A 23634-nucleotide genomic window follows, 5' to 3' on the forward strand; every position below is an offset into this window, starting at 1 on the left:
GCTACCAGATTGCTGCTAAAATTCCATACTGGAGAGCTGCTAAATAAAAAGTGAAATTTTTCAAAAACTGCAAAAAAAAATAATTAAAAACCAGTTGCAATAGTCTTAGAATATGAATAGCTACATCATACTGAACCATTCCTTTAAATTCCTCTGAAGCATATTATTATTTGATAGGTGACTGTTTTAAAGGGACACCTTTAAATCCTGCTATATTGTATCACGCACTGGACTGTTACTAGGCTGTCAAGTCGTATTATTTCAGTATTAAGTATTGTGACCACTCAATACAATCTCTGCAGCATATGTTTTTCTTCTATCACTAGTAGTGGTATCCAGGGCAGTATTGAGCAATATGTTTCTAGGCAGAATCTACAGCCAGAAGATTTAATTGGCCATGTCACGGATAAGACTAAATGCTGACCAGACAGAAGAGGAGGCTTATTTTTTTTTATGACGGCACAAGAGTGGAAAAAAATGGCATCCACAGATGAAGGAAGTTTAATTGAGTACTGCCAGCTAGACAGGGGTTTCGTATAAACACAGCACTTAGAAAAATAAATGTGGCATGGCTGCGCAATAAAATATATTTGTGCATGCAACGTGGAAGGTCAAAGTATGGCTGCTGTTTCTCCCCACGACATGTGCCTTTTACTAAGAAACATGTATGTGTAGTTCTTTGTGTAATTTTACTGACAATTTAGTTTGATTTGGACAATTAGGATATGTATTGCAGTATATCAGTCTGACCATTTGTCCCTTTATAGACAATTTCTGTTTACATAACACATGGGTTTAATCTTTTCTAGATATGGAACTGCCTTCGGTAATTTGATTATTGATTTGTGGAGTTTTTAAGTTTGTTAGGCTGCTTTAAAAAAAAAGTTTTATTTTTTTCCAATTTCAGAATTAGACTTGAAATCAACCATGTTATCAAGTCCTCGATTACATGACCGTGAGCGGTTATTCAGGTTTGGGCAGTCCTTCTCCTCTGGACGAAACAGTACCATTAAAACAGGTAATCAACTTTTTTGTTTTACATGTTGGACCAAGGGGACAAAATGTACATTTAGAAACCGATATAATACTTGTTTTTGATTTTTAGCTAACCTATAAGCTTTCTCTAAAAAATCAAGTCAGCTTGAGTTCTTGTGTGCAGGTTCTGGTCTACTGGATGATGCTTCTTTCTTAGAGCTTATGGAAGCCCTTCTTCAATATACCGATGAAGAGGAGAAATGGCTTAGTTATTCTACTGAAGGAAAGGGGGAGGAGGTAAAGGAAGAGGGTCCCATGACCAGGAAGAGGAAACGCATTGCTGAGGAAGGTAAATGGCCAAGTGAAGGCAACTTATCCATTAAGGATATTTTGTTTTACTCAAATTGTTGTATTGGTAGTAGTGGCATCATGTTTTTTCCACAATCCAAGAAAATTGCATGAAACAAATGTGATCTCAATTTTTTTTAATTAACATTTTATTTACAGCCACTTGTCGCAGAGAGTCAGACTTAAGACTGAACTCTGGCTGCCAACAAAGGTGGACAAATAAAATAATGCATAATAACTGCAGATTCATTCTCTCTCACAATCTGCTTCTCACACAAGCATTTCTCACAGAAGCCTCCTGGACCCCTGTCCTATATGGATGCACAGGCAGGGTGCCATTAGCCATTCCAGGTGCTCCCTGCTCACTAGGGACTGTTACCCCTTCCTCTGTGGTGACCGTATTACCAGTGCCTAAGCTTCACCCAAAGGCCCTCCTATGACCTACACCTAAACGCTCAGTTCCCTCTCTGACGCACACTTCACCTCTAAGCACTCCTTGTCAGGACAACTGCTGCCTCTGATGTTAATAGGTGGACTTATCACAACCTGCTGGCTAACCTGCATATTGCTTTAACTAATTACATTACTAAAATAAACTTTTTATTTTAACTCTTTAACAAGCTCCTCCAATAGCCCAATAAATAGTAACTTTACAACAGCCCCTCTGGCATTTGCCAGAATTCATAGATTGCTAGTCCGGGCCTGATAGAAAAGTATATTATCTGTAAAAAGGTGCAAAGTCGCACACTGTAGTGTGAAAAATCCCATTAAAGGTACTTGCAAAAGCAGTTTGCAGTTCCAAATAGTGCTGCTCAGTATGCCCTGCTTCCTGTTCAGAGTCCATATACCCAGCCAACCACTGTAGTGTAGTGATGGGCGAAATGTTTCGCCAGGCATGGATTTGCGGCGAATTTCCGTGTTTCGCCATTGGTGGATTGTTTCGCGAAACGGATGAAAAAATTTGCCGCGGAAAAATTTGGCGCACGTACAAAAATTGGGTAAATAATAGCCGCGGGCGACGAAACAATAGCCGCGGGCGACGAAACAATAGCCGCGCGCGACGAAACAATAGCCGCGGGCGACGAAACAATAGCCGCGGGCGACGAAACAATAGCCGCGGGCGACGAAACAATAGCCGCGGGCGACGAAACAATAGCCGCGGGCGACGAAACAATAGCTGTGCAACAAAATAATAGCCGCGGGCGACGAAATAATAGCCGCGTGACAAACTAATAGCCGCGGGCGCCAATTTTTTTTCGCACGTCATTTTCGCCGTTTCGCGGATCTTTTGAAAGATTCGCGAATTTTTCGGCGAATCGAAACAGAACAGATTCGCTCATCACTACTGTAGTGCTCTTTTGTCTAAGGGTCAAGCACTGACATCATTTGGATGCTAAGAGCTGGAAAGGGCAAAATATGAATCTGAAGATTTTCCATACAGCTGCGTCCATTTGCTGTTGAAGTGCAGTGCATTCTAATGCAACAGCTGCAATTGCATCAGGTGCAATTAAGGTTCTGTTCTAACTGGTTCTAAAATATAATATTTAAGGTATCAGAATCATATAGTGAACTAATATTTAAACTTGCCCTCTAACATTTGTTCTTCCAAGTGCTGTCTTGTGTAAAAAAAGGGCATTGACTCAAGCGAAGAAAACATAATTTTGCCTCTTTATAGATCCCAGTAAGGCCTCACCTTGAGTATGCAGTACAGTTTTGAGCTCCAGTCCTTAAAAAGGATATTATTGAGCTAGAGAGAGTGCAGAGATGTGCAACTAAACTGGTAAAGGGGATGGAAGATTTAAGCTATGAGGTTAGACTGTCGAGGTTGGGTTTGTTTTCTCTGGAAAAAAGGCACTTGCAAGGGGACATGATTACTCTGTACAAGTACATTAGAGGGGATTAAAGGCAGATAGGGGATGGTTTTTTTTCCCCATAAAAACGATCAATGCACCAGAGGCCACCCCTTTAGATTAGAGGAACGGAGCTTCCATTTGAAGCAGCTTGGTGGTTTTTCACAGTGAGGGCAGTGAGGTTGTGGAATTGTGATGTTGTAATGGCAGATTCTTTTAATGCCTTTAAGAGGGGCCTGGTTGAGTTCTTGGACAAGCATAGTATCTATAATGATACTAATATCTACAGTTAGCATTAATATTTGTATATACAGTTTATGTATGTGAGTGTATGGATAGATAGAAGTATAAGTATAGCCATTTTTGTATTTCTAGCTTGGAGACAAGTTTTTGAAGCACAGAGACACATTTTTACCCTAAACAGAGCCTCCGCTGGCTATCAGTCCCCATGGGGCTACTCAATAGCCAATCATAGCCCTTATTTGGCATCCCCAGAGAACATTATTAAATGCTTATGTGACTCACCAACACTTTCTACATCTGAGCGTGGCTTAGAAGTGAAAAAATTTGGGAATCTCTATCCTAGGGTATATTGTAAGCTTAAGGACAATGGCAATTTCTTCAATGCCCATTTACAGTTATAAATATTTTAAGTAGGATCAGTGCTGCTTATACCAGCTGCGAAGTTCTTGTAATTGACGCTACGTAGGAAAAAAAAATGATCCTTCCTAATGTTTATATGTTTTTTATGTCAGTGTTTTTCAACCTTTTTTGGGCAAAGGCACACTTGTTTCATGAAAAAAATCACGAGTCACACCACCATTAGAAAATGTTAAAAAATGTAACTCTGTGCCCAGCAGCAGTGCCCCCCTAGTACATTGGTGCCAAGAGCAGTGCCCCCCTAGTACATTGGTGCCCAGCAGCAGTGCCCCCCTAGTACATTGGTGCCAAGAGCAGTGCCCCCCTAGTACATTGGTGCCCAGCAGCAGTGCCCCCCAGTACATTGGTGCCAAGAGCCAGCCCCCCTAGTACATTGCTGCCCAGCAGCAGTGCCCCCATAAGTCAGTGTGCCCCGTGGCCCCCCCTAATACATTGGTGCCCAGCAGCATTTTACTTCTGCTCTTCGGCGGCTTCTCCGGTGGCTTCAGCAGCATCTTCGTATCCCTCAGGCGCGCCGCCTCTGCACTTCTGCCTACACGCGACGTCACCCGTACACACGGGGCGCAACCAATGACAGGGCCCGGATTTTATTAAAGGGGGCCCGAGCTACTAAGAAAAACTGAAAGTAAAAATTGCGGCCCTGCCACGGCACACCAGTCAACGGTTGAAAAACGCTGTTTTATGTGATATCTGTTTCATTTCAGGTAGCAAGAGAGTCTGTAGGAGCCTTCTGCCAAATGACTTGATCTTCAGTGCAATATCAGCTGTGTTTCCAGAGAGAGGCTTTCCAGAAGAAGTGAAAAAACGGTACTGGTTCTTAAAATAATCATAATTTATGAAGCATACCTAATAGCCATTTATAGTTTAGCACATACTGTTAATGCTGCTGATGTGAATGTTTATTCAAGGCACAGACCATAAACCAGTGCTGATTTCATTTACATTTGCAAATAGCTTTAATAATATTGCAAATGTTTTTTGGGTTTTTTTTTTAAAGATTTTATTTTGCATATTTTGCACACAATTTATAATTAAAACAAATAAACAACAGATAAACAAGAGAGAGAAAGGCAAGAAAAAATAGGTGAGGTTAAGGTAACAGTTATGGATGTACAGGATTAATAGTTTTTCATATTCACAGACTTTATAGGTCCAGGCACGTGCCCCATATGACCTTGAATTTCTCCGGGCACCCCTTGCTAGTTAAGTCAGTTTCTGACTAGGTAGCAAATCATCAACCAATTTTCACCAAAATTGAAGGGGAGGAGGATCTAAAGACTTCCAATGCATTAGAATGGATCTCTTGGCATAGTAAAGCAACTGCAGATAGAACAGTCTAGAATGAGATTGTAGTTGCAGGTCTCCAGTCAGTCCTAGGAGACAAAGTTCTGGAGTACAAAGGCAAGCTTCTCATTAAGAAACTGTAACTAACACTTTGCCCCAGAATCTCTGTATCACTGGGCACTCTATTTAAAAATGTTTTCTGAATATACTGTATCTATTCCTCATGGAAACTGATATTTCTGTAACCAGTTTGAGGACATCAGACCATATCTTATCATTAAGCACTGGAATATCACTGCCATTTAATCTTAGTTAAAATAAATAAATGGGTACCCATGTCTTTCTACTACAAAGTACCAAGCCACAAAGCTTTTCTAAAGTTGGCAATTTTGATGACATTTCCAAAAATTCTCTTTAAAGCTTCCACTTTGCAGCATCTTATCTCCCACATAGCATTAGGTACCAAGATAAAACACCCTATATTTGAATATTTGAATGCCAAGGGGTCCACTGAACCGTTTGATATCCAATATGTATAGGGTTACCTAAGTATGTGGCATGTAGGGGCACCAATGTGAATATACCCCCATATGATCTTTCATTTCAGTTCCAGCAAAATCAACACATTTAGATCATTATACTGTATGTGTGATAAAGCTAGTAAATAGTACGCTCACCCCAGAAAGTGATATATTTTTGGAAAGTACACATTCCCCTAAATTCAAAATGGGTACCCATGTCTTTCTTTAAACTTTTTTAAGTTTGCTGTTTCTTATGACATTTCAGAAAATTGCATAAAAATGTTGCAATTTGCCGCATTTATCTCTCACAATTTCTTGCAGATAAAGGCAAATCTCCCTAAATAGGAACACCTAAGGTCTACTGAACAGTTTGATGCCCAATATGCATAGATATATCAAAGTCACAAAATAAGTCACACGACAGTGTAAACAGTGGTGACCAGACTCAAAAAAATGTCTGGCTAAAGCTGTTTCTTTTTTTCTCTTTCCCTTGCTTTTTAACCAGTTTTTATTTATTTATTCTTTTGGGGGGATTTATAATTCCGGATAGTAGATTTGTCCTCATTCAGTCGCACACAAACACTGCTCGACTTGTCTGGCCTATATAACCCAGTCTGCAAGGGCATTTAATGTAGTAGACAACTTTTTTTCTATAACAACCTGCAACCTGCCTCTGGGGGGAAATGGGTCAGCCCATACCTACCCAACCTGCTGGTTTAGATCGGCCTGCTTATCACTACTGTGCACCTTCGTGGGGTGGTTGTGTGCAGTGACTTGCAGAACATGGTGACAGGGGAGAGGGAATGGGACTTAAGCGCCTTGGGCAAAAATTCTACCTGGCCAAGCTCAGGGTCATTCTGGTTAAATTATTTCCCTGTAAAATTTCATAAAAGTGGATCTGGGCTAGATTGCAATGACTCATAGTAACATAGTAACATAGTAAGTTGGGTTGAAAAAAGACATACGTCCATCAAGTTCAACCATAATGCCTATACCTAACCTGCCTAACTACAAGTTGATCCAGAGGAAGGCAAAAAACCCCATCTGAAACCTCTCTAATTTGCCTCAGAGGGGAAAAAATTCCTTCCTGACTCCAAGATGGCAATCGGACCAGTCCCTGGATCAACTTGTACTAAGAGCTATCTCCCATAACCGTGTATTCCCTCACTTGCCAAGAATCCATCCAGCCCCTTCTTAAAGCTATATAATGTATCAGCCAGTACGACTGATTCGGGGAGGGAATTCCACAACTTCACAGCTCTCACTGTAAAAAATCCTTTCCGAATATTTAAATGGAACCTCCCTTCTTCTAAACGGAGTGGGTGCCCTCGTGTCCGTTGGAAGGACCTACTGGTAAATAAAACATTAGAGAGGTTATTATATGATCCCCTTATATATTTATAAATAGTTATCATGTCACCTCTTAAGGATCACATCCAGGATAGAATTGACTGGTCTGCAGAGTTTTGTGTCATCTGCAAACACTGATACATTACTCATAATACCCTCCCCTAAGTCATTTATGAACAAATTAAACAAAAGTGGACCCAGTACAGAACCCTGAGGGACCCCACTGAGAACCTTACTCCAAATAGAGAATGTGCCATTAACAACCACCCTCTGTACCCGATCCTGTAGCCAGTTTTCTATCCATGTGCAAACGACTTCACTAAGACCAATAGACCTTAGCTTAGAAAGCAGTCGTTTGTGGGGAACGGTATCAAATGCTTTGGCAAAATCCAAATAGATTATATCTACTGAATCCCCACTGTCCAGCTTCTTACTTACCTCATCATAAAAAGCAATGAAATTGGTCTGACATGACCTGTCCTTCATAAAGCCATGCTGATTACTGCTCATAATGCCATTCTCCACTACATAATTTTGAATGTGATCCCTTAACAAGCCTTCAAATAACTTGCCCACCACGGATGTCAAACTTACAGGCCTATAATTGCCAGGCTGAGATCTTACTCCCTTTTTAAATATGGGAGTGACATTCGCCTTCTTCCAATCCCTAGGTACCATACCTGATGAGAGCGAGTCTGAGAATATCAGAAACAAGGGCCACTGCAATTCTGCCCCTAGCTCTCTCAGTACCCGAGGGTGTATTCCATCTGGCCCCGGTGCCTTGTTTACATTTATCGTGTGTAACCCTTTAAGCACCATATCCTGTGCCAACCACTGTGTAGTTGGAGCTGAGGCAACAGTGAAGCTATTGGGTGGGACTTGGCCCACTGGCTCCTCTACTGTATACACAGAAGAAAAGAACTGGTTAAGCACATCTGCCTTTTCTGTATCCGCTGTAACCATATTGTTATTATAACTCAATGGGGCCACACCCTCAACCTGCATCTTTTTACTATTAATATACTTAAAAAACTTTTTGGGGTTAGTCTTGGCCTCGGCCGCGATGCGCTCCTCATTTTCTATCTTTGCCTTCCGGATTGCTGTTTTAAACACTTGTTATAGTGTTTATATTCATTAAGCGCAGCTACTGTCCCCTCTGACTTATATTTCTTAAAAGCTTTCCTTTTTTCCCCTATTAACTTCTTTACCTCAGAGTTAAGCCACATAGGGTGATTCTTAACACTTCTACTTTTTCTTATTAATGGAATGAATTGAGAACAGTAATGATTTAATATCATTTTAAATGACAACCATTTCTGCTCTGTATTTTTATCAGAAAATATAATGCCCCAATCTATGCCCTGAAGCGCTGCCCTTAAGGAGCTAAAATTTGCCTTCCTAAAATTCAGTGTCTTTGTTGCCCCCGTGTAAATTTGTTTCCTGCACCAAACATCAAATGAAATAACATTATGTTGTTTACATTTATCGTGTGTAACCCTTTAAGCACCATATCCTGTGCCAACCACTGTGTAGTTGGAGCTGAGGCAACAGTGAAGCTATTGGGTGGGACTTGGCCCACTGGCTCCTCTACTGTATACACAGAAGAAAAGAACTGGTTAAGCACATCTGCCTTTTCTGTATCCGCTGTAACCATATTGTTATTATAACTCAATGGGGCCACACCCTCAACCTGCATCTTTTTACTATTAATATACTTAAAAAACTTTTTGGGGTTAGTCTTGGCCTCGGCCGCGATGCGCTCCTCATTTTCTATCTTTGCCTTCCGGATTGCTGTTTTACAACACTTGTTATAGTGTTTATATTCATTAAGCGCAGCTACTGTCCCCTCTGACTTATATTTCTTAAAAGCTTTCCTTTTCCCTATTAACTTCTTTACCTCAGAGTTAAGCCACATAGGGTGATTCTTAACACTTCTACTTTTTCTTATTAATGGAATGAATTGAGAACAGTAATGATTTAATATCATTTTAAATGACAACCATTTCTGCTCTGTATTTTTATCAGAAAATATAATGCCCCAATCTATGCCCTGAAGCGCTGCCCTTAAGGAGCTAAAATTTGCCTTCCTAAAATTCAGTGTCTTTGTTGCCCCCGTGTAAATTTGTTTCCTGCACCAAACATCAAATGAAATAACATTATGGTCACTATTACCCAGGGGTTCAACCACTTGCACATTTGCTATACGTTCTGGGTCATTAGAGATCACTAGATCTAGTATAGCATGGTTCCTGGTTGGCTCCTCAACAACCTGTGACATAAAATTGTCGTGCAGCATGTTTATAAACTTGTTCCCATTTACTGTCCTGGCAGTACTATTGCCCCAGTCAATATCAGGGTAATTAAAATCCCCCATTATAATCACTTGCCCCAAACTAGCAGCCTTTTCTATTTGCAACAGGAGCTGGGCCTCCTCCTCTTCGCTTACATTAGGGGGTCTATAGCATACCCCTACAATTAGTTTGGTAGATTCTTTACTATCTGTGAGAAGCTCAACCCATAAGGATTCAGCTCCCTCTGTTCCCCCCATAACTTCCTCCTTAATATTTGCTTTTAAGTCGTGCTTAATGAACAGACACACTCCTCCTCCTTTTCTATTGCCCCTGTCCCTCCGAAACAATGTATACCCCCCAATATTAACTGCCCAGTCATGAGACTCATTCAACCAAGTTTCAGCAACACCAATCACATCATATTTCCGCTCCAACGCCAGTACCTCCAGCTCTCCCATTTTACCAGTCAGACTCCTTGCATTGGTAAACATACATTTAATACTGGTTCCGGCGTGTAAACGTGTAAACGTGTAAACAACTTATGGGCCTCCCTGCCATTATCAGTATCCTGAAGCAAGTCTCCTCCCCCAATTTCCCTTACTGTGCCCACTACCTCATCTATCCTGTCTACCACAGAATTTCCCGCTGCACCCTCCCCCCCCACTCCTAGTTTAAAATCTCCTCCAACCCTCTAGCCATCTTTTCCCCCAAAGCAGCTGCCCCATCATCATTGAGGTGCAGCCCATCCCTGGCAAAGAGCCTGTAGCCGATTGAGAAATCAGCCCAGTTCTGGAGAAACCCAAAGCCCTCCTCCCTGCACCAATCTCTCAGCCACGCATTAATCTCCCTGAGCTCCCGCTGCCTTCTTAATGTTGCTCGTGGCACAGGTAATATCTCTGAGAAAATTACCTTGGAAGTCCTCGCCCTCAACTTTGCACCTAGCTTTTTAAAATCGTTCTTGAGGACTTCCCCCCCTCCTCTAACTTTGTCATTGGTACCTATGTGTACCAAGACCGCCGGGTCTTCCCCAGCCCCTCCCAACAATTTGTCCACTCGTTCCACCACATGCCGAACCCTAGCACCAGGCAAGCAACACACAGTTCGGCATGTAGGGTCTTTGCGACAAATTACCCTATCCACCTTTCTAATAATTGAATCCCCTACAACTATAACCTGCCTTCCCTTCCTAGCACTACTCCCCCCACCTGTATTAGAGGTGCCGGCTCCCAGGGTGCTCTGAGAGTCAGCCTGCTCCATACATGCCAGCTCAGAGCTGCCTTCCCCAGCATCTTCACCTAACGCGGCAAATCTGTTGGTTTGTACAAGCTTTGAACCAGCCCCCCTACCCTTGTGTCCCCTACTTCCCCTCTTAACTGTTACAAATTTGTCTCCCTCATTAACCTCCACTGTCCCTTTCCCCCCCCCCACTACACCGGCCCCTGCCAGTGGTTGCTCAGTGAGCCTCCTGTTCTCCCCCATGCTTGCAGCTGCCCTCAGTGCTGCCAGTTCCCCCCTTAGACTCGAATATTTAAATATCCATAACTGTTCTGGTTATTGGAAACAGTGCCATGTTGGTTTTAGACTAACATTTGAATACCAACATGACCAGTCCAAATTATGTAGCTGGTGTTTCCTTGATTCTGTATTCTTTGGATGTAAAGAACATTACATGGTTTATAAGGCTTCTGTAACAAAGACAAACAATGACATGCTAAGAGAGGTGCTTTGCTCAAAACATAGTTCTTTGTACTTTGTTTCTCTAGAAAACTATGCACATGTTCCTTTTACTTTTTCTTACCAAGGTACAAAGAACTGACAGAAGCCTATGATCCCAATGCATTGCCTCCCCAGTGTACTCCTAACATTGATGGACCATGTGCCAAATCTGTGCAAAGGGAGCAGTCTCTTCACTCCTTCCACACCCTATTCTGTCGCCGCTGTTTTAAGTATGACTGCTTTCTACACCGTAAGTTGAACAAAAGTAACATTTGTGAATGTACAAGACCCTATGTAGCATCAACTAAGCTTGAGCAGAATGTAACATTGATAAAGGGGAACTTACCACTGCAGTCCTTGCTGTGTAGTAAAATGTGCTAAGGGCACTGCATAACTACTGCACAAGAGAGTGTGGATTTAAATGTATATGTGACTACTACAACCTCTTCTATTAAATGAATCTGTTTTATTGCCATTTTTGTGTTTAATAACTTCTTTCTACATTGTTTTTTTTTTTTTTGTTTGATTTCACTTACTGTATAGATATATTATAATATATATAATAATATATATATTTTGTTGCAGCATTCCACGCAAGTCCTAATGTATACAGGAGAAGGAATCGAGAAATAAAGATTGAAACTGAGCCCTGTGGAATTCATTGCTTCTTGTGGCTGGTAGGTTGACCATTCAAACAGTGATATCAATTTATAGGACTCTTTTATGTTTATTGGTAAAATAAATTATTTGTATAGATTTTGGTAAAATTGTTTAATGTATTGGTTAAAAATTATATCTGAATGGTGCAGTAGGTCAAAATATAGGCAATTCAGGGGGCCACCTGTGGCCCATGGCTCTGTAGGGTTGCTCTGTCTGCTCTTTCTGCTTCCTGGATCCCCTTTAGCCATTGGCTAGAAATGCTATAACTACTTAACATTTGTAAATATAAATCCCAGCACCTTTAGATATGCATGAGAAAGTTTTATAAAACACATGGCAGAAAGTTGGTTATTTGAAAACTTGTTTCCTTAACCCATACACGCATTGTCTGCTCATTCTGTAAATAATGTGTATACCAGTGGGTTCTACCAAAGGCTACAAACTGTTGCTTCATTTTTCCGTTCATCCTTATTATTCATGTCCAGGAAGGAGCAAAAGAATATGCTATGATGAACAATCCCAGATCCAAATGCTTGGGAAGGCGTCGCCGGAAAACCACAGCCCTTGCTGCCTCTGGCTCAAACTCTAATGTAATGGAGACTAAAGAGGGGGACAGTGATCGAGACACTGGCAATGACTGTGCTTCTAGCTCTTCAGGTGATGGAAGAGAACCACTCTCATGAGGTTTTCAGAAAGCTTAACCCAAAATAAAGACCAGTGTAACATGTACAGGACTTTAAGTAAAAAAATTATGAATGCAAAGTCTTGTTTGTGTCTAATTAGTAGAGTATATTGTGCCAATATCAAAATAGTAGATGTAGAATGTGGTAAAGAGAAAAGGAAACACAGGAAGAAAAGGGAAGTCACCTTTTAAAAATGGGTTTTCCTGATATTGCAGAAGCAAATTCACGGAGCCAAACCCCTACCAAACAAAGGCAGGGAAGCCTAAGTGGGGAGCTTCCAGATGTGTCTGAACCCAGTGAGCCAGTGGAATGGTCTGGAGCTGAGGAGTCACTCTTTAGGGTCTTCCATGGAACTTACTTCAACAATTTCTGTTCCATTGCTCGTCTAATGGGCACCAAGACATGCAAGCAGGTTGGTGGGAATTATTGCTCTGGGTGCAAATGATCTGCAACAACTTATTTAAAGTTAGTTATACTATACTCCTATGATATAGCTGAGTCTAGGAAATGAATAATAGTGAATATTCTGCCAATTATTCTGCAAACAATATTCTATGAATATTCTGCAAACAAAAGCTTTTGATCAAATATTTTAGCTATGGCTGAGGTTGTCAGTGCTGATTGGCTCTTGTTATTTGAATTGGTTAGATAAGAAGACACTCTAAGAATCTAGACACATTGCACAATAGGTTCTGTGCTTCTCTTGCCTAAAAATGCATAGTATATTGTATATTGTAATAGTTCAGAGAAAGGGCAATATAAGTGCAATTCTTAGATCATTTTCATTTATTGTATCCTTTTCATTTATTGTATCATTTACACAGGGATCTCCAACATCTTTTACTTGTGAACCACACTCAAATGAAAAAAGTGTTTGCAATAAGGGCTGTTATTGGCTATTTGGTCTATTTGATAGCTCTGTGTCCAATTGCTAGCTTGCAGGAGGCTCTGCTTCAAGTAAAACTGTGTCACTGTGCTTCCAAGCCACAAATTTAAAAATTGTGCTCCTACTTTGGGGCCACTGGGAGCAACATTGTTTGGGTTGGGGATCACTAATTTACAAAATTTCTGGGCATACCCCTTCATCAGGTAGGGCGATACGTCCCTTGAAATATTGTAATTGATACAATAAACGCAAAATCACTTCTCTTATTTAAACAAACTGCGTAAAATGAAATCTTCCGGATAACATACTAGAAGTATGTAGATAGCTTGATTTCTAATTCATTCTTATTGGGTTTTGTCAAAGGTTTTCCAGTTTGCTGTGACAGATTCCTTGCTCTTAAAAGTGCCAGCAAAGGAACTAATGAGCACTGCACAAAAAAAGAAACGGAAGCACAGGTACAGCTAAGGTGTTAAAATTGTAAAGTTTTGTAAAACTGAAAGGGGACCTGTCACCTTAAGAAATAATTCCATATTGTTTTCTATTGTGTTTGTCAAGCAAAATAAACTTTACTTACACTATATAAATTATTTTAATCATATTTTCTTCAGCCTTGGAATTCACAATTGCAGTAAGCAGGCAGGCTCCATTTTGTGGACACTGTTATCAATCACTGTTGCAATCCTGCCAAAATCTTGTTTCTGTGCCAGTATGGGGGACCTGATGCCCATATCCATGCACTGGTTACACAATTAAATGGTGCGGAGGGAGGGGGAATGTGAGGAGGGCAGCAACATCTAAGAAGTTCTGAATTGAAAGTGAAAGTATCTCTCTGCCCCACCTCTATGCCTAAGGCATAGAGGCGGGGCAGGCAATATATGATTGACAGCTGGGATTTTTAAATGCTTTTATAATGGGTTTGGATGTGTTAATAAAAAAATGATTTGGGGTTTCTTGTTTAATTTGAAAGGGCTTTTATTATACAGCTTTTTATGTCTGGGTGACAGGTCCACTTTAAGTCAGTGTCCTGTTTGTGATCATGAAAGAAATGCAGTTGTTACATTTGGTATTTAAAGAATTTTATAATCTATAGCAGTTTAATTAAATTGGGGCAATGCAACAATGTTAGATGACTAACTTTGCACCTTGTGTTGTACATAAAAAAAAATAAGAAAATAATGAACAAAAATATGTTTTGATCAACATTTTTCACTTTTTTTGCAATAATGCTATATATTTTATACATTTCTTCAGTTTCCTGTATTAGGCACTGTAAACTGTGGCACAGAAACACAGATCTGTTTCCAATTAGGTTGAAAGGAAGGGCAAGTTATAAATAAGGCAAAAAAAGGAAAATGTTGTTCATACAAAAAATATGTAAGATTCTATTGTAATATACTTTTCTTTCCCCTGTAGATTATGGGCAGCTCACTGCAGAAAGATACAGTTAAAAAAAGGTGAGATTTTTTTGACAATCAGTATTTATTACCTGCATCTTGTATGCATGAAAAGCTGTTAGTATGAAGAAGAGGGGAGACAGATGCGCAACTAGTTCAGCTGATAACTTGTTCCAGGGGACTATATGAAGATTTCTTTATATGAGATTCAGTTTTAATTCATTGCACAACTGTTCAGTTGGATAGAGGTCAGGGCTCTGTGCAGGCCAGTCAAGTTCTTCTACTCCTATTACAGCAAACCTATGATACCCTCTGCCCATGTAAATAAGAGCCTTTTTGTTCTGAAACAGCAAAAAGCCTTCCCAAAACAGTTAGTTGCCTGTGAGCCTTTCCCAAGCTCTAGCCTTAAGGTTTGCTTTTAGTAAAAACTTTAGTAAGGCCCAAACCATGGAAAACAACCCTGAATCATTAATAAGCCTCCACCAAACTTTACTGTTCTCCTGGCATCTGTGAAATCTGCACAGTTAAATGCCATTTATCACCCTTGAGAACACCAGGTTGAGGGTGTGGCCCCATTGAGTTATAATAACAATATGGTTACAGCGGATACAGAAAAGGCAGATGTGCTTAACCAGTTCTTTTCTTCTGTGTATACAGTAGAGGAGCCAGTGGGCCAAGTCCCACCCAATAGCTGCACTGTTGCCTCAGCTCCAACTATACAGTGGTTGGCACAGGATATGGTGCTTAAAGGGTTACACACGATAAATGTAAACAAGGCACCGGGGCCAGATGGAATACACCCTCGGGTACTGAGAGAGCTAGGGGCAGAATTGCAGTGGCCCTTGTTTCTGATATTCTCAGACTCGCTCTCATCAGGTATGGTACCTAGGGATTGGAAGAAGGCGAATGTCACTCCCATATTTAAAAAGGGAGTAAGATCTCAGCCTGGCAATTATAGGCCTGTAAGTTTGACATCCGTGGTGGGCAAGTTATTTGAAGGCTTGTTAAGGGATCACATTCAAAATTATGTAGTGGAGAATGGCATTATGAGCAGTAATCAGCATGGCTTTATGAAGGACAGGTCATGTCAGACCAATTTCATTGCTTTTTATGATGAGGTAAGTAAGAAGCTGGACAGTGGGGATTCAGTAGATATAATCTATTTGGATTTTGCCAAAGCATTTGATACCGTTCCCCACAAACGACTGCTTTCTAAGCTAAGGTCTATTGGTCTTAGTGAAGTCGTTTGCACATGGATAGAAAACTGGCTACAGGATCGGGTACAGAGGGTGGTTGTTAATGGCACATTCTCTACTTGGAATAAGGTTCTCAGTGGGGTCCCTCAGGGTTCTGTACTGGGTCCACTTTTGTTTAATTTGTTCATAAATGACTTAGGGGAGGGTATTATGAGTAATGTATCAGTGTTTGCAGATGACACAAAACTCTGCAGACCAGTCAATTCTACCCAGGATGTGACATCCCTGCAGCAGGATCTTGACCAACTGGCAATCTGGGCAGCTAAGTGGCAGATGAGATTTAATGTGGATAAATGTAAGGTCATGCACCTGGAATGTAAAAATATGCAAGCCCCGTATACCCTTAATGGGACTGCACTAGGCAAATCCATAATGGAGAAGGACCTTGGAGTCCTTGTAGATAATAAACTTGGCTGTAGCAAGCAATGCCAGGCAGCAGCTGCAAGGGCAAACAAGGTTTTGAGCTGTATTAAAAGGGGTATAGATTCACGGGAGGAGGGGGTTATTCTTCCCCTTTACAGAGCACTGGTAAGGCCCCATCTAGAATATGCTGTTCAGTTTTGGTCTCCAGTGCTCAAACGGGACATTATTGAGTTAGAGAGGGTCCAGAGAAGGGCAACTAAGCTGGTAAAGGGTATGGAAAGTCTCAGTTATGAAGAAAGACTGGCCAAGTTGGGTCTGTTTACACTGGAGAAGAGGCGCTTAAGAGGTGACATGATAACTATGTATAAATATATAAGGGGATCATATAATAACCTCTCTAATGTTTTATTTACCAGTAGGTCCTTCCAACGGACACGAGGGCACCCACTCCGTTTAGAAGAAGGGAGGTTCCATTTAAATATTCGGAAAGGATTTTTTACAGTGAGAGCTGTGAAGTTGTGGAATTCCCTCCCCGAATCAGTCGTACTGGCTGATACATTATATAGCTTTAAGAAGGGGCTGGATGGATTCTTAGCAAGTGAGGGAATACACGGTTATGGGAGATAGCTCTTAGTACAAGTTGATCCAGGGACTGGTCCGATTGCCATCTTGGAGTCAGGAAGGAATTTTTTCCCCTCTGAGGCAAATTAGAGAGGTTTCAGATGGGGTTTTTTGCCTTCCTCTGGATCAACTTGTAGTTAGGCAGGTTAGGTATAGGCATTATGGTTGAACTTGATGGACGTATGTCTTTTTTCAACCCAACTTACTATGTTACTTACTATGTTACCATTTTACTTTTTGCACATTGTGATGTTTGTTTGTCTCTGATCACCCATACAAACACCATGCTCTCTATAGTTCTTGTGCTGAAATTGCTTTTGGAGACCGTTTTGATGTGAATGTTTTTTAGCCAGTGTCTGGATACCTTTTGGCAATAAATGTGCCTGGATACTTTTTGTGGTGTATATCTCAAGTAGAGCTTTGGGAGCAATTACATGCATATAGCATGAAAATCATAGCAGGAAACACTTGGTATACCCACACATGCATGTACATACTCACACATAAATTGCCTGGGTGCAGAACCATATTAAGCATGAAGCCAGTAGTTCAAAGGAGCCGCACTCACAGGTCTTATGCAAACAAAGGATGTTTATTCAGAAGTGAAACTGACGTTTTGGCTACTCAAAAGTAAACAATATATATACTGTATATGTGTAGCAACCATCTGCCATCTTTATAAGAGAAATGTATGCACTATATATATTTGGGATATGTGTAGTTAAAATCGGTGATCTGTAAAGTCATTACATCTTACAAATACAGGTAAATAAGGTGACTGATCATCAGCCTGCGACAAAATTATTATTACACAGAACAGTTCAGTCCATCAGATCCAGATTGGCATTATACAGGCGATACTTAATCCATTTTTGAGAGAAGAGAATTTTATTGAACAAGAGCAGTTATTCCGATATACAGCATGGTTAAGTCCTGTGCCAAGATTTCAAATGATGCAAAAAGAGAAGAACTGCAGCTGGATTTTAGCATATAAAAATGGTATTTAATCATACTTTTGAAGAAACAGATTACAGTATATTAGAGGTTTATGTGTTGTGTGTCTCTAACAATTTTGGCTTGGAAGCCAGAGTTTCCCTTTAACTGAGGAATACAGTTGGTTTACAATGTTTAAAAGAGAGACTAGGGAAAATGTAGAGCTTATTGTATCTGTCAAACTGGTCTTTATGAAGTGCTGTAAACCAGGCATAATTTAAAGAATGGAATAGTAAACAGAAGATGGAAATGAATGTGAAGACATGAGGTACTAGGCAGTGTAATAGGAGCAGGTTCAAGTAGAGAAGACAACAACGCTTTGTAATTGGATAGAGAACTGGCTGAAGGATAGATTACAAAGAGTGGTGGTAAATGGAACATTTTCTAATGGGACCAGTGTTGTAAGTGGAGTACCGCAGGGGTCAGTCCTTGGTCCTTTGCTTTTTAACTTGTTTATTAATGACCTGGAGGTGGGCATAGAAAGTACTGTTTCTATTTTTGCTGACGGCACTAAATTGTGCAAAACTATAAGTTCCATGCAGGATGCTGCCACTTTGCAGAGCGATTTGAGAAAATTGGAAAGCTGGGCAGCAAACTGGAAAATGAGGTTCAATGTTGACAAGTGCAAAGTAGAAATAATATAAACGCAAGCTATCTACTAAATGGTAGTTTGTTGGGGGTATCCTTAATGGATTTTTTTTTAGGTAACAAGTTGTCTAATTCCTGGCAATGTCGGTGGCTACTTAAGCAAATAAAGTGCTGTCTTGTATAAAAAAGGGCATTGACTCAAGGGATGAAAACATAATTTTGCCTCTTTATAGGTCCCTGGTAAGGCCTTACCTTGAGTATGCAGTGCAGTTTTGGGCTCCAGTCCTTAAAGAGGATATTAATGAGCTGGAGAGAGAGCTGAGACGTGCAACTAAATTGGTAAAGGGGATGGAAGATTTAAGCTATGAGGTGAGACTGTCAAGGTTGGGGTTGTTTTCACTGTAAAAGAGGCGCTTACGAGGGGACATGATTACTCTGTACAAGTACATTAGAGGGGATTATAGGCAGATAGGGGTGTTCTTTTTTCCCATAAAAACCATCAAAGTACCAGAGGCCACCCCTTTAGATTACAGGAACAAAGTTTCCATTTGAAGCAGCGTAGGTGGTTTTTCACTGTGAGGGCAGTGAGGTTGTGGAATGCCCTCCCTATTGATGTTGTAAAGGCAGATTCATTTAATGCCTTTAAGAGGGGCCTGAATGAGTTCTTAAACAAGCATAGTATCCAAGGCTTTTGTTATACTAATATCTACAGTTAGTTTTAATGTTTGTATATATAGTTTATGTATGTGCTAGTATAGATTGGTAAGTATAGGTTGTGTATGCTGTGTTTACTTGTAAGGGTTAAACTTGATGGACTTTGGTCTTTTTTCAACCCTATATAACTATGTACTATTTGTCATTTATGAGAAAGGGAAAGGTCTCAAGGGTGGTAGAGAAGTGCCTGGGAAGAACTAAAGAAAAATGAGACATCAGTGCTTAGGCTTAGTTCAGGGGTGGAGGAGTTTAATATGGCCTTGGATTTTAGATATGTGGAAGCAATGGAGTAGACAAAAATATCCAAAGAGGAAAGAGGAAAACAGGTCTGTGTTATAATGGAAAACAAGAGAGGATTGAGGTCAAGATTGAGCTGTAATGGATGTGTGTCGTCTTTTCTAATTTCGCTGCTATGTTAAGGCGGTTGAGAACAGGAACCTGTTGTGGAAACTGAAGAACAGCATCACAGCAATATAGATTTCAAGAACATTGTCGCTTACGTTGGAACTGGGCAGACTTTTCTTTAACCCACTCCTCCATACATATTAACCATTATAAATGGTCTTTATATTAACTTAGGGATGTAGCATTCTGGGATACTTATACATTCATGGGCTTCTGTGCAGGATTAATCAGCAAAACTTGATGCCAAATCTGTAAGTACCATGCAGCAAATTTGAATAGCTCTTTGTGAAAATATTCCGTCTTTAAACTACATTCTACAGTTGCTTTCTTGTATAATTTAATTCTGTATTTGATGAACTGAACAGTTCTTTATACATTACATTGACATAGAATGCTGTTTTTTTGCACTGAATTTTTTTTTGTAAATACCATGACTTCGGCATTACTAACTGTTGAACTCATTCTGCCTCGTATCAGATAATTCTGCAAACCAAGTGTACAATTACCAGCCTTGTGACCACCCGGATCACCCATGTGACAGCACGTGTCCCTGCATTATGACTCAGAACTTCTGTGAAAAGTTCTGCCAGTGCAACCCAGATTGTAAGTAGTAGCCTGCTATGGAGGACAAGCTTTAAGTTCTAGAAAGGATCATCTTTTATCTTCCATGTTCCATCTAGATACACAATTGCTTTTAATTTTTTAATTTCAGTAAAACTTAAAAAAGCATCCTGAACAGATATTTTAGTAAAATTGCAGTGCATGTCATCTTATTCAAACTGCCTTTGTCTGTGTTAAGAAAAATCCCTTGTATTTATTTTTGGAAGTTCAGACAGAATTTATGCATTTTTTGCACCCAACTGAATGAGCTAATTTTTTACCCTTTCAAGGAATACCTCTTGCTCTGAAAATAACAATTTCACTGATAGGTCAGAACCGCTTTCCAGGATGCCGATGCAAAACCCAGTGTAACACCAAGCAGTGTCCATGTTACCTCGCTGTACGAGAATGTGATCCAGATCTGTGTCTGACATGTGGAGCATCCGAACACTGGGATTCTAAGGTGGTGTCCTGCAAAAACTGTAGCATCCAGAGAGGACTGAAAAAGGTATGTGATGGTTCCATTAGCTAAGCTGTAAGGGTGCTTTGCAAGCTTAGGATAAAAATGGGAAGTGAATAATCACACATCCGAGGGGAAGTATAATTCCTAGATCTGTTTTTGTTGTCTAGTTTTATTAGGCTGTTTATTCTTCATCTTTGCTCAAAAACCAGATTATTTACAGCAGTCTCCTTGCTCTCATGCACTTTTTCCTCTATGTACTTGCTGAGACTTATCAGAATTTGTGTACAGAACCAACCACATTCTTGATGTGATGAACTTTTAATTGTTCAAATACATTAAGAACAAAGTTTTCAGTATTCGGCATTATATATATATATATATATACTGTGTAGAGATCTATACACAAGACTTAGTGAAAGAGGATATACTTTGGACACTCTAAATACTGCTTTTACACGAGCAGCAGCTACTGATAGAGCTAATCTTTTCAATAGATATAAAAAACAGAATAATATGAATATATCATCAGATGATGCCTCTATAACCACAGAAACAACTTCAATTAAACCTAAAGAAATACCTATCTCCCTATCTTGTATACTTACTTATAGTCCACAGTTCAAAGCAATAACAAATATTATAGATCATAATTTGGTTATCTTGAAAACAGATCCCATATTGAGATCTATACTTAATAACGGCCTAAAGTTTATATCAAGGAGAACTGAAACAATAGGGAACAAACTATCCCCTAGTATGGTTAAATCGAACCGACTTGAAAAAACCTGGCTAAATACAAAAGGAAGCTTTAAATGTGGATCAAAAAGATGTATCACTTGTAACTTTATGGTAAAAACTGACACTTTCTTGTCAACATCTACTAAAAAAATGTACTCAATTAGGCATTTTATAAACTGTAATACAAAATCTGTTATATATCTTCTTACCTGTACAAAATGTGGGAAACAATATGTTGGCCAGACTAATAGAAAATTGAAAGAAAGGATCCGAGAACATGTCTTAAACATTACTGACATTAAGTCCAAAACATCTATAGCTAACCACTTTCAAGATTGTTCAAATAGATCTTTAAGTAACCTATAAGGTCATCCCTAGCCCAAGAGGGGGTAATATAGTTAACACTCTCATAAAGAGAGAAACTAAATGGATTTTCTATCTTAATACTAGACAACCTAATGGTCTTAACTTTGAATACGACGTATCATGCTATGTCTGATATATCCCTGAAAAGTATGATTATACCTATGATTATTTCACTTATATAGTGCGTTTTATCTTCCTACTATAGTTTTCTACTTATAAAGACATTTTATTTCCGTCCTACTATAGAAATCTACCTATAAATGCATTTTATTTACTTAACTATCTACTATAGACTTCAAAATGTGCAAATTTGTGTAAACAATATGTGACTTTGAAAGGTAAACACCACTGTATTCATTTTTACCCTTTTGAATCTGCCTATCTGAATTTTATACACTTGTATAAACTTTGAGTAAATAAGAAGGTAAATATAGTATTCTTTCTATATATACGACTCTATTTATGCATTGTGAACTATATATTATAGACTGCATAACTTTGATTATCCTTCTATTTACCCTTTAATATATATATATTTGTATTTATAGTAAAGACTTCTTTTGCTGAAACACATATGCATTTTCTTTTTGGCCTTTTCATGTGCCTGTTACCTAATTAGCCACCCAAACTTCTGGTTGGTTAATTACACTTACATCAGCTAATTACATTGGCAAAACTATTGGCTCCCTATGTCTTAAATACTGTGTGTATGTTATTTTTCATTTAGCCTATGATTAAGTAACGAAAGGTATGAAACGCGTTAGGCTTAGCTGTAATATGTGTTAAGCTTTAATAAACTTTGCGATTTTACTTCAAATCCTTTTTTTAACAATCGCTTTTTTCACTTGAATACCGGAGTGCCTGCCTTTTTCTACATTTGTGATTATCCATAAATAGGGGCAAGTCCAAAGGTCACTCCCCCAACAATTACTGCATCCAAGTAGGGACATTCCTACTTATAGAATACCCATCGACCAGGGGTTCCCCCTTCAGAAAATAAAAGTGCATAACATGTAACATTCCTAATACAAGCAAATTTGTAACAACAAGAAAAAAGAAATCTTCAATATAGGGTATCCATATTGGAAACAACATGCAAGATGACACATGTGCTTATAACCTCTTTATAAAACCATAGCCATCCCCTTTACGAAAAAATGGTTATATAGTACTGGAAATACTTTCTTTAAGCAATGCTTCCTTTTAGATAAATGCATACAGGTCATATTCTGTATTAAGCTCCCGTGGATGTAATGTCTGCAAATTATAAATCCAACACTTCTCTTGTTTCTGGAGTTGTAGATATAGAATACCCATTGTCCACGGTTCCCTCTTCAGAAAATATAAGTGCATAATATTCCTAATATAAGCAAATTTGTAACAACAAGAAAAACACACAATCTTCAATATAGGGTATCCATATTGGAAACAACATGCAAGATGACACATGTGCATTTATCTAAAAGGAAGCATTGCTTAAAGAAAGTATTTCCAGTACTATATAACAATTTTTTCTTAAAGGGGATGGCTATGGTTTTATAAAGAGGTTATAAGCACATGTGTCATCTTGCATGTTGTTTCCAATATGGATACCCTATATTGAAGATTTCTTTTTTCTTGTTGTTACAAATTTGCTTGTATTAGGAATGTTACAGGTTATGCACTTTTATTTTCTGAAGGGGGAACCCTGGTTGATGGGTATTCTATAAGTAGGATTGTGGAATGTCCCTACTTAGATCCAGTAATTGTTGGGGGAGTGACCTTTGAACTTACACACACCCATAAGGATGCCGGCACTCACATCTACCGAAAAAGTATAGGAGCCTAGGTGCAGGTCCAAGGGAACTAAAGATACAGCAAAAAGAGGATCCGCACTCACAGGACTTATGGAAAAAAAAGTGTTTATTGC

At 39.5% G+C, this 23634-nt stretch overlaps 1 protein-coding gene across 2 annotated transcripts in view; it reads left to right on the top strand.

Annotated features, from left to right (window-relative positions):
• ezh1 (enhancer of zeste 1 polycomb repressive complex 2 subunit) overlaps positions 1-23634 on the top strand; it is a 37367-nt gene that overhangs the window by 8006 nt on the left and 5727 nt on the right. For both annotated transcript variants that reach the window (XM_031894474.1, XM_031894473.1), the window contains exons 7-17: positions 908-1018; positions 1160-1324; positions 4538-4640; positions 11082-11245; positions 11581-11672; positions 12141-12312; positions 12554-12750; positions 13588-13679; positions 14638-14678; positions 20036-20161; positions 20488-20666. In XM_031894474.1, the coding sequence (XP_031750334.1) occupies positions 908-1018; positions 1160-1324; positions 4538-4640; positions 11082-11245; positions 11581-11672; positions 12141-12312; positions 12554-12750; positions 13588-13679; positions 14638-14678; positions 20036-20161; positions 20488-20666 (1442 nt within the window). The remainder of the gene's footprint in view (positions 1-907; positions 1019-1159; positions 1325-4537; positions 4641-11081; positions 11246-11580; positions 11673-12140; positions 12313-12553; positions 12751-13587; positions 13680-14637; positions 14679-20035; positions 20162-20487; positions 20667-23634) is intronic.

The sequence above is a fragment of the Xenopus tropicalis genome, chromosome 10, assembly GCF_000004195.4.
Source record: "Xenopus tropicalis strain Nigerian chromosome 10, UCB_Xtro_10.0, whole genome shotgun sequence".
NCBI classification, from domain to species: domain Eukaryota; kingdom Metazoa; phylum Chordata; class Amphibia; order Anura; family Pipidae; genus Xenopus; species Xenopus tropicalis.